This window comes from Salvia splendens, chromosome 20 (assembly GCF_004379255.2).
Source record: "Salvia splendens isolate huo1 chromosome 20, SspV2, whole genome shotgun sequence".
Lineage (NCBI taxonomy): Eukaryota > Viridiplantae > Streptophyta > Magnoliopsida > Lamiales > Lamiaceae > Salvia > Salvia splendens.
Window position 1 is genome coordinate 23,356,131 of NC_056051.1, and position 12,230 is coordinate 23,368,360.

Consider the following 12,230-nt stretch of genomic DNA (forward strand, 5'->3'; position numbering starts at 1 on the left):
TTTTTTATCTACGGCCTCAAAATTTTGTTTTCCACGCTATAGTGGACACTTTCAATAGCCCTAAGCTTTTTTTCATTTATGTTAATTCAATTATAATTACATTTATCGGACTACACGTAAATAGAAGAAAACGACTATACGTGAAGAATTTAAAATTAAACACTAAATTTTCGTCGTATTAAAATACATGAAAAATTATACAACGAAAATTTAATATATTTCAAATCACAACGATGTTCACACTGTGCCACCTCCCCTACGTGCCCAAACTTCTTCAATCAAATCGGCCTAAAGTGTGGCATGTGATGTGCTCCTGCGCATATTAGCGAAACGTTGGATCAAATATTCATTGCTCCGCGGTACGCCCATCAAGATCGGCGCGGAGACAACGCCGTGGCTTGTACTTGCGCCCTCTTCTGGTGCTCAGCGCTCTGCCGTAAATCCTTCATCTTCTATTATCATATTGTGCAATATGACACATGCTAACATAATGTTCGCGACATCATTTTCGTGCCAAACTCGTGCCGGGCACCATATAATGGCCCATCGCGATTGGAGGACACCAAAAGCCCGCTCAACATCCTTCCTAGCACCCTCTTGTTTCCGCGCAAAATATTGTTTCTTCGGTCCAACCGGTTGGCGAATTGTCTTGACGAATACGGGCCACTGGGGATATATCCCATCTATCAAATAGTATCCCCTATTGGACTGCGTGCCGTTGGCTACGAAGCTGATTTCTGGACCCTCCCCCCGGCACTCATCATTGAAGAGAGGCGATGACTGAAGAACATTGATGTCGTTGTTCGAACCTGACACACCGAAATAAACATGCCAGATCCGCAAACGGTAGTCAGCAACGGCTTCCAGAATCATCGATGGATGTTTGCTTTTGAATCCAGTCGTGAACTGACCTTTCCACGCCACCGGGCAGTTCCTCCACTCCCAATGCATGCAATCGATGCTTCCTAACATTCCTAGGGACCCGTGGATCGAACCATGCATATCCAGCAGTCTCTGACACTCATCAGGAGTGGGCTTTCGTAGAAACCCCCCACCAAATATTTCCCGGATCCCCTTACAAAACTGCCTAAGCACCGTTAGGCTAGTCGTCTCACCCATCTGTAGGTATTCGTCGAACATATCAGCCGGTCCGGCATAGCCAAGCTGTCGGATTGCAGCGGTGCACTTCTGATGCGTAGACAGCCCGATCCGGCCAGCGCAATCACTCCGCAGGGTGAAGCACCGGTAACGCTCCGCTAAATTCGTCGCTATATGGTTGAAGAGCCGTTGCGATATTTTGAATCGCCGACGGAAAATCTCGGGTGGATAACAGGGGTTATCCACAAAGTAATCTGCCATTAGACGCTCGTGCGCATCGAGGTGGTCTCGTTGGATGGTCCGCCGATGAGTAATCGCACGAGGGATCGCGACCTCCGCCACTTTCGCCTCACGCGCCGCATCCTCCTCGGCGGCCTGGTGTTGCACCTCTTGAATCAGAGAATTCCACGCATCATTCCACAAATTGTCCATTTCAGTCCACAAATTGTAGTGAGAGAAAGTATGAGTGATGAAGAGTTGGAATGGTGTGAAAATAATGAATGTAATGGGGTGTATTTATAGGTAATTTAAATTGAATTAAAAAAAAATTCCGCCCCGGATAGGCGCGTCGACCACCGCCCCGCTATAGGCCGGCGCGCCTATCGCCCCGTCCGCCCCGGACCGGCGAATCCTCGCCCCAAAAATGCCGATCGACCGTCCGCCCCGGAAATTTTGTCTGCATCGGGGCAGACGTTCTCTCCACTATAGATAGCCCCGAGATCGCCCCGACCGGGGCTACAGCCGCGCCTGGCTTATAGTGGACACCCTTAGGCCATCCACAATGGGGCGCCCTAAGGCTCGTCCTAAAGCCCGTCCTATGAACCGCCACGTCAGCATTTTATCCTCTTGCCCTTCCACCTGCAATGGGGCGCCCTAAGCATTTTACTATTGTTTTGTTATTTAATTTAAATGTTTTCAAATATATAAATGCAAACTTATTAAAAAACACAACGATTAACTAAAAGAACGGCAAAAAATTCATTGATTTTAAAAATAAAAAATACATAATTTAAAATCTTCCCTTGAGGCGCCGCGGCTTCCTCCCGGTTACGATGGATGTAAGTCCGGGATCGCCTTTGAGGCGCCGTGGCTTCCTCGTCCTCCCGACGTCGATCTTCTGCTAGCGATTATTCCATTATTCGACGCATTTGCTCAAATGGATCCATGAATGGATTAAATTTGGGAGAAGAATAATGTTTTGAGATAAAGAATGTAGAGTGTTTGAGTGAGAATATAGAGTTTTTTTTGTGGACTAATTTGTGGGAATGATTTGATATTTATAAAAATGATTGGGGGCTTAAAAAAATTCAAAAATTAAATAAAAAATTTGTAAAAAACGGCTATAAACGGCTAGTATAATTTTGGGTTTTTTTTTTATTTTTTTTCTGAAATTTTAAAAAAATAATAATAAAAAATAAATTTTCAACGGAAATAAACGACGCCCACTCGCCGGCCGGCGAGTGAGCGTCACGGACGAACCGCAACTCGCCACGTTGCCAACACGCGTGGTGAGACAGCTCGCCAAGTGTCTCTCCGCGACGAGTTACAGGACGAGATGGGGACGGGTTGGGGACGAGACAGAGCCCGCAACGCTGTCTCGCTGCTGTCTCATCTCTCTGAGACAAGATAGGGACCGCAACGAAACGCGTTGCGGATGCCCTAAATCCCGATATTATTGAATATAATTTGTATCAAAATGGAGACTATCACCAAACAAATATCGTTTTGCATAACCAATTAACGAAGTGAAATCACATTCCAAGGTACCCATATTAGAATTGGGCGAGGAAAAATTCAACTTGCACCAAATATCGTCTAAAGGCTCTAAATGATTGAATGTACAATTTTTTCCTCTAGCCATTAGGGAATAATTTAATTCAGAAAAAATAAAAAAAAATTCAATAGTACCTTCAAACATGCATTAAGTATAATATACAGAACAAAAATAATAAAATGATAATATTTTAAAAGTATAAATACCGTAACTATACACCAGTAAAATTATACTACGTCCTAAGTTTCAAGTTCACTCTTATTACAAACCACCCAACATACCCAGTAGTATATTCTGCGAGACTTTAAAGTCTATTTGTTATACAAGCTTTACTCTTATTTTATCATTTCATGTATCTCTACTATTTTATCAATTTTACGTTAATAATGTATAATCACAAATTGCAACAGTTACTCTGTTCTATAGAAATAGGCAATTTAGAGTTAATACAAGTTTACATGCATAATTTATAAAATATGAGAGAACGAGAAAAAATAGTTAAAAAATTGTGCAGTGGATGATGGATCTATAAATGATAAAATAAAATAGAAGAATTTTTTTATTATAAATATATGAACTATTTTTTATAAGAAGGGATGTAAAAAAAGGAAATATAATCTATTTTTGTGAGAGAGTGTATTAACAAATACTCCACTACAAATCATAAGCATTTGCGGACAGAGTCCCATTATTCACAAATCCACTCTTAAAGACTGAACCACCGAACCGTACCAAATTAGGGTTTTTAGATCTAGTTTTTTATGGATGAGAGACAGAAATTTATCAATTATTTTCGCCTTCATCACTGGCCTATTTTAATTCATCCGAAGGTAAATAAGTCATACTAACATGTTACGAAGATTTACCTTCATTCCAGTAGGTTTTTACTTCATTTCAGTAGGATTATTACTTCATTCCAGTACGTAAATGCGGTTTCACCGTCGCGTGCCGTTCTTTCTCTCTACAATATCTATCACCACCGCCACAACCCTGATATGGTGTAATAAACACATGGAATGATGTAATAAATTATTAGAATGAATTATGTGTAGAAGCATTTGAAGTCCTACTGGAATGAAGTAAAAACCTTATCCAATGAAGTAATAACGTTTCTGAATGAAGTAATAAACGCACTTGAATAAATTACATTTTTAATGTAAATAAAGTAAAAACCCAGGTCAATGAATTCAAATGAAACATATGTTGAATCATTTCAAAACCTACTGGAAGAAAGTAAAAACATGTTGTAGTTTCAAGGTATTACGTACGGAATGAAGTAATAAACCTATACAATGAAGTAAAATGGGCTTGTAATGAAGACCGAAAAAAATTTACACAGCAGCACATCTCATCAAAAAAACTAGATCTAATGGCCCATATTTGGTCTCTAGTTCGGTCTTTAAAATTGGTTTGACATTGATCACAACTCTTTGCGGACATATGGAGTATTAACAGCAACTCTTTCAATGTTGAGATTTCAGTCACTATTTTAGTCAAATCTATTAAGTAACATTATTTAATTAGTATGAATAGTTTAATTACAAAAATCAATATAGATCACCTAAGAGCATCCGCAATGGCGGCCCGTCCCGGCAGACGTCCGATCGGTGTGTCGGACGTCCGCGATCCGCGCGGGACGTCCGTCATTGTGCAAAGGTGACGAGGATACGGACGTCCGCTGCGGACACTGGAGTTCCGCGGCATTCCCGGGACGTCCGTGGCGACGTCCTTGCAGACGTCCGCCATTGCGTTGACCCCATGGAAGTCCGCTCAAACGTCCCGATTATTTTATTATTATATATATATTTTAAAATTCTATAAATACGGCTCGTTGAATTTCATTTCATTTGCCCCACTTGTATTAACGAGTATTTCTCTCTCTAAATACTTTTCTTTCGAAGATAAATGGAGCACCACGATAGTGATCCCCCCGCCACGAGCGAGTCACAGGGACCGATCTTTCCCGTTGGCGGAAGTACCCTAATGTCCGCCACGATGTCCGGAATGGCGGGGATGATACCCCAACCCCAAATGACGGCGGGGATGGTGCCCGGGTACTACAACATGTACCCGCCTTGGTATGAGATGATGCCCCAAATGCCTGGGGTGAGTGCCGGAATGACCCCAATGCCGGGGATGATGCACGGAATGCCGGGGATGATGCCGCCCCAGATGCCCGGGATGATGATGCAGGGGATGATGCAGGGCTCGCCTGTCGCTGCTGGGGGGAGTATGCTGGGGGTCCCCCAATCACCGGTGGACAATGTCTATCGCCCCTATATGGATTTACTGTCGACGGACAACCCCCCGAGTACTCATCTCGAGACTCAGTTCACTGGCATCGAGATGTTCTCGATAGAGGAGTTGGGGCTATCTCCGATCCGGGATTCTCCCACAGATGCACCAACGGCGACAGAGAGGAGGGGGAGGACAGGGAGAGTGAGGGGCATGGGACGGGGCACTATCTCGCCTGCGGCGGGGTACGATGGTGAGGCGGGGGCTGTTGAGGGGGGGGGGATCCAGCGGGAAAAAGTGGACCGTCTGGAGTACAGAGGAGTGCATCGCGCTTGCGAAGGCGTAGATCAGTATAGTGGAGGATCCATATATCGGGGCTAACCAGCATATCGACATGATGTGGTGGCGCATTAGCCAAACCTACCTCCAATTCAAACCGCCAGGGGGGAAGCCTCACAACGGAGAGCAATGCCGGAAACAGTGGGAGCGGCTAAAGAGGCAGCTTAGCCGATTCGCCGGCATTTACACAAACAACCTCCACTCGGCAACCAGCGGCATGTCTGCTGAGGATGTGAAGCTTTTGTCTCACCATCAGTTCAAAGACGCTGCGGCGGGCTTCGGGGAATTCAAATATTGGAATGTGTATCTTGTGGTGTAGACTTTGTCCAAGTTTACTGCGGGTGTTGAATCTGGCTGGCCGAAGCGGACGAAGATCAGCACCTCCGGGGAGTACAGTAGCAGTGCTGGTTCCCACGAACTCCCCCCCGGTCGAGGCAGAGTTCCCGACACCTTCATTGTCGGACCGCCGCCGTCGCCCGGTGGGGCAAAAGTCAGCGGCGCGGATGGCGAGTGGAAGCGCCAGCGGGTCCGCCGAGGCTCAATCGGCAGCTCCTACCCAAAACGATCCCGAGCTCCCCTCACTCGCCCGCGTTGCGCAACATGAAACCCTGTTACGTGCAATGGTTGAATGACGGACATCGACCGTTCACCATTACAGGTCGTCGCTGAAGGATATCATCAACAGCATGCGGCGCGATTTGGGGTTGGGAGACATGGCGGAGAATGGCGACGAGGGGACTACCGGCGGGAACGACGAGGGTACTGGCAGCGGGGAATCCGAGGAGTGAGACGACGGTTTTTTTAAGTGTGTAATTTTTTTTAATAATTATGTATGTTTTTTTTGTACTATGTATGTTTTTTTTAAATAAAGTGGTTGCATATTCTCCGTATTTGTGTCGAAATTTTAATTTCGTAAATTGTTTAATTTGGTGAATTTGTGAATTTTTATTATTGTGGAAAGTCCGTCGGGACGTCCTTAGTGATGTCCGCCACTGTGCAGTGGGATGTCCTTATGACGTGAAAGTGCAGTGGGAAGTCCTTATGACATGGCAGGAGGTGTTGGCACCACTATGGATGCCCCTTGGTAAGCAATGCCTAGGAATTTAGGGGCAAATTACCATTTCACCATTTATATTTTTGTAATTTAAATCTGTTTCCACTTTATAAAACAAACATGCTCTGCTAAAACTGGATTTTGTGTTGTACTGTAGTTTGCTGCCTCCTTTTCTCTCATCCAATTCAAAAGATATTATAATCGGATGACGCGAAGAGATTTTCACTAACAAAATGGCGTGTGCAGTTAACGACGACGACCTTAGCAACAACAATCCAGTGATTGGATTGCAGGAGCCAAGCATCGATACCGACAAATTGAGCTACGAGATTTTCTCCATTTTGGAGAGCAAGTTTTTGTTCGGCTATGAAGATCAGCATCTCTGGTTACCGAAGCCGATTTCGGCGCAGCCGAAGAGCGCCGGAGTTCAGGCGGAGAAAAATCAGAGGGGGAAAATCTGCATCCTGAGCATCGACGGCGCCGGTATGCGAAGCATTTTGTCAGGAAAAACGCTGTCGTATCTGGAAACCGCGCTTAAGAACAAGTCGGGGAATCCTGACGCCAGAATCGCCGATTATTTCGACGTCGCCGCCGGCACAGGCTTCGGCGGGATCTTCACAGCGATGCTCTTCGCCGCGGGCGATCAGAACCGTCCGATCTTCCACGCGGAAGACACGTGGATGTTCCTCGCTGCGGAGGGGAAAAAGTTACACTCGCGGAGTTCGAGGAGCGGTTTTCTCAAGCGTGTTTTTAATAAATCCGGCGACGGTTCGTCGGCGGCGGGGATGAAGAAGGCGATGAAAGAGGCGTTCAAGGACGAGAGAACCGGCCGCAGCCTGACGCTGAAGGACACGCTAAAACCGGTTTTAATCCCCTGCTACGACCTCTCCAGTGCGGCGCCTTTTCTGTTCTCGCGAGCGGACGCGCTCGAGAGCGACAGCTTCGATTTCAACCTATGGGAGGTTTGCTCGGCGACGGCGGCCGAGCCGGTCGTTTTCGATCCGGTTTGCATGAAATCGGTTGACGGATTGACCCGGTGCGTGGGGGTGGACGGCGGAATTGCGATGGGAAACCCTACCGCCGCGGCGATCACGCACGTTCTGCACAATAAGCAGGAATTTCCGTTTGTGAGAGGAGTGGAGGATATTTTGGTCCTTTCAGTCGGCGCGGGTGGGCAGCTGACGGAGGGAAGCTTTGACTACGAGCAGGTCAAGACGTGGAAGGCGAAGGATTGGGCGCGACCGCTAGCGCGGATTTCCGGCGACAGCGCGGCCGAGATGGTGGACCACGCTGTGGCCATGGCGTTTGGGGAGAGGCGTAGCAGCAATTACGTCAGAGTTCAGGTACGCAAAATTCTAAATCAATTAATCAGCTGATTCAACGCAACTTTTACCATTAAAATCCTGCTAAATGAGTAATGATGAAATCAATAGCTTAATTTCGGATATTCAAGAGAAAAAAAATTTGGGTGGGGAAACAGGCTGGATTGAGATGGGGGATGTTGTTATTAGGATAACATGTGCCAGTGGTATTTTTGGGAGCATGCAATTAAATTCTGTGTGTTTCTTCTGGGGAGAATAATGTGAACATGAGTGAAGGAAAAGGAGAGTTCAAACCAGGTGAAGAACGTTGTCGTTTGATGCAACATGCCAAAATGCCAACCATAAGTTCAGTATTTCGACACTGACATCGGTTGCAGTTACGCGCATTCTGTCATGAAAATGATCATGATCATAGCTACAGCTACTGTGTTTTTAAAAGCTAAATTTACAAAAAGAAGGTATTCAAACTAGTTAATTCCTGTAATGCAGGAGAAGACTCTTTTTAAGTCGCAGGAATTCACATTATTGATCAATTTCAGTTGAACATATTTTGCACCATTTTGTTAATATCAGTAGCAGTCAGAAAATGATGGGATTGGAAGGGAAAGTGCTAAATTACACGCCCCGTTTGTAATATTTTTCATTTTTATTGAATAATCCCATTAGTATTTGTGTTTCTATAACCAGTAGCAGTCAGAGGATGATGAGATTGGATCTTGGAGGGGAAAGGCTAAAATAGTACACAGTTTGCAATTTTGTCATTTTTAGATTTTTCACCAAGTGTGATTGTGATGGGGTCCTCAAACTACTGGAGATGGTAATACACGCACAGAATGTAACTTGAGTTTGGAAAACAATCATGGTCTTTTATCTCATGCTTTTAGAAGGGGACTATGTAACTACTGTCATTTGACTTGAACTGGCTTGAAACTGGTGTGGCGTGGGATTGATTTCCTACTATTCAAATGGTCCTGCCAGTCATTTACCGCAATGGTCCCATTACTCCTTGCATGACCTTGCTTAATAAACTTCTCACTCTATTATACACACACACATACCATATATATGTGTATATTTCAAGTGTGCATTCTGTGGGTATATTTATTTTGATGCCTGATACATACGGCTTGGGATTAACTAAAAACTTAGAAACATGTGATTAGGTACTGATTTGGATTACTTTGCAAGATTAGCCATACCATAACTGGATAATTTTGAGTAAAATGGGTAAGTAGTGAGTGATAGAGATGTTTGGAAAATCCTAAGCTCACTTAAAACGTTTCAATCAACAGGCAAGCTGTTCCAGGTTCGGCCAATGTGGTGCAAATGTCGATTCAGACCCCAGTCCGAGCAATATGAAAATGCTAATGGGGATAGCAGAGGACATGCTGAGGCAGAAAAATGTAGAGTCTGTCCTCTTCAGTGGTAAGAAGATGGGAGAGCAGAGCAACTTGGAGAAACTCGACTGGTTTGCCGACCAACTTGTGCTAGAGCATCAGAAGAGGAGTTGCAGGATAGCTCCCACTGTCGCGTTCAAGCAACCAACAAACAGGCCTTAAGACACTTCCGGCAATTCAAAACACTCATCCAGTAAAGCAAAATTAAAAGGTAAACTTTCTCCATTTCGCCACTACTAGCATGACATATCCTGCTAATATCTTTCAGCCCCATCATAAATTGTTTTCTATCTTAACAATATGAATTTGTCAATGCTTATCACATAAAGATACCAAGCCTTGTCTGTTTTCTGGTACTGACTTGTCATTTTCTACCGAAATCAGAAACAATCGTTTTTTCTAAAACACTGTTAGAGATGAAAAGTCTCATCCTAAATCCTAATCTTGCTGTCCGCCTACCGACACTGCTTCTAGGAAGTGATAGAGAGAGTTGAGATTAATCCTTGTTAGTAGACTCTAAATATATGTTTAGTCACCAATTATGTTATTGGCGTTGTTCATGACCCTTAGTTTTAACTAGACAAAAAACGATGTTTTCAGACATATTATATTGTCGATCAAGTCGATTTAACAACTCAAGGCTTGGACCTTTTCGGTCTCTGTATCTCAGTAGGGCCTTGCAAATTTTTTGGTGGGAGCCATTGTGATAAATCTTGGTCATGGACACAGCCATCTTCCTGTAGCTAATATTGGCCCTTCAGATTTTGACTTAGTTGGCCAAAATCATGAAGAAAAACACATTTCATTGAAATGATATCTATTGCCGACACACATATATTTGAAGTACAGTTGTCGTATACTTGTGCAATATATAGACAAATCAAGAAAAGTCGGTAGGCTTTGGCCGAAAGTGCTACTGCTACTTATGTAAGCATTAGGTCTAAATGGTTGAAGATATACACATAAAAAGACAAACATTGAACCATAGATAGACATTTGTCCTGTGAGAATTTGGAAAGAACCTAGCTACAACAACATCATCATCAATGAACACTGGTTTCGATTGGAGATTAGTGGGATGATCTGGAAACCTAGGTAGTCAAAGAACTCCTCCCACTTTTCTAGCTTGCTGTCTGAATTATTACTCCCTTTGTCCCACTACAAGTGAGACATTTCTTTCTGGTCTTGTTTTGTGAAGATAATAATAAATAGTTAAAGTAGAGAGAAAGTAAAATAAGAAAGAGAATAATATATAAGAGAGCCGTATATACATTATTATCTTACTTACTTTACTTTATCTATACTCTAATTATTTATTAGTATTATTTTTGCAAAACAACATCCGATTTGGAGCGCCAACATCCGATTTGGAGCGCCTCACTTGTAGTGGGACGGAGGGAGTACATTATTTTAATATATTAATTGCATATGATTGAAATATTACGAGTCAATAGATATATGGTCGTTTTTGAAAAGAAGATAAAGTTGGAAAAATAATGGGCATAATTTACGGAGTTTGCCTGTGAAATTAAAAACAGGATAAAATTAGTGTGGTGTGAAAAATTGAGGGGCAACAGATTAAAGCATTCAACATGATGTCTAAGGCTTTTGTGTGTTTGAATATTCTTTTTCCAAAGAGCAAGTGGTTCTCATTCTTGCCGTTTTTGTGAATTTTTGCAGGTAAATGGTAAGAGAAAAATCAATGTAAAGTGATATACTAGTATATATATAGTAGCAACTTTCACATTTTGAGAAGGATATATATAGGAGAAGTGGGGTCTGAGTTGGTGTAGTGAAAAAAGGTTGTGGGTGCCGGCCAGCGGCGGAACATGGTGGAAGCCGCCATACCACGGTGGTCTTATGAAAGTTGTACTACCTTTTTCTCTTTTTTTAATTGGATGATTTAATGAGTACTCCTATTCTATTCTATTTCCTAAGTTCTTGGTGGTTTATTTTTATATTGATGATATGTCACATGTGTATTTGTGGAAAAAAAAAAGTTCTCCAAAACAATGTCTTTCGCTCATTCAATAACTTAAATGGGAATGGATGTGGACTTTTGGTCTGGAGTCAAGTGGAACTTTAACTGAATTCGAAGAGCCTAATTGATTCACTGTTTAAAAATACTACTCCATGTGCTTAGTGTGTCCATTACCAGGAGCCCGTGGATATAGCCGCGGGTTGGGGCGGAGGGCGGGAGGCTATAGTGGGGAAGTTGTCCAGAGGGCGGGCAGACAACATTTGGGGGCGGTAGGGGTGGCGGACGCGGGATAGGTGGGGTTGGGGCGAGCCCGCGGCTGGAGAGAATTAGCCGCGCCTATAGGCGCGGCGCCCATAGGGGGCGGACAACCGGCGCGGCGGATTCAATTTCGAATTTTTTTTTTTATTTACCTCTATAAATACCACTTCCCTCCACCTATTTTTCATCATTTTCACAAAATCCATCCACTCACTATCTACACAACCACTCTCTAAAAATGCACCGAATATTCGTTGTATAATTTTACCGATTTGCAATACAACGAATATTCGGCCCTAATTACCTCGTTTTCTATTTATTTACACTGCGATTATTTTAATTACAAAATTTGTGGGCTATTGGAGGTGTCCACTATAGTGGCGGAAATAGAATTTTGGGGCTATGGACAATAAAATTGGGGCTATGGACAAAAATTGGGGTGGGGCTATTGGGCGTGTCCGCCTTATAGTGGATACCCTTAGTGGAGTTTGCATATTCCTTTATAAAATATCCTTGATAGACTGATAACCGAGCACAATTTAAGCAATACAAGCCTACAGGTATGCAGACAGTTTATAAGACAACAAAACTACTCCTAAAGCTTTGTTTTTTTACTATGATATTTTCAGTTGTATTAATATGGAGCACATCAATTTCATTGTCACATATACAACAACTTGTAACAACACAAGCAATAAGTAGAACAAGATATACAATATGGTTATCCACTTCAATTCTCAATCAATTATGCCTATAGAGGTCACCCTCACAT

The 12,230-nt window shown here is 43.2% G+C and overlaps 1 protein-coding gene across 1 annotated transcript; it reads left to right on the plus strand.

Moving 5' to 3' along the window:
* Positions 1 to 6,615: 6,615 nt before the first annotated feature.
* LOC121780942 (patatin-like protein 6) lies at positions 6,616 to 11,177 on the plus strand. The gene is made up of 3 exons (XM_042178604.1): positions 6,616 to 7,843; positions 9,115 to 9,430; positions 10,900 to 11,177. Exons 1-2 carry the CDS (start codon positions 6,734 to 6,736, stop codon positions 9,379 to 9,381), a joined length of 1,377 nt encoding a protein of 458 aa, XP_042034538.1. The 5' UTR covers positions 6,616 to 6,733; the 3' UTR covers positions 9,382 to 9,430; positions 10,900 to 11,177.
* The last annotated feature ends 1,053 nt before the right edge of the window (positions 11,178 to 12,230 follow it).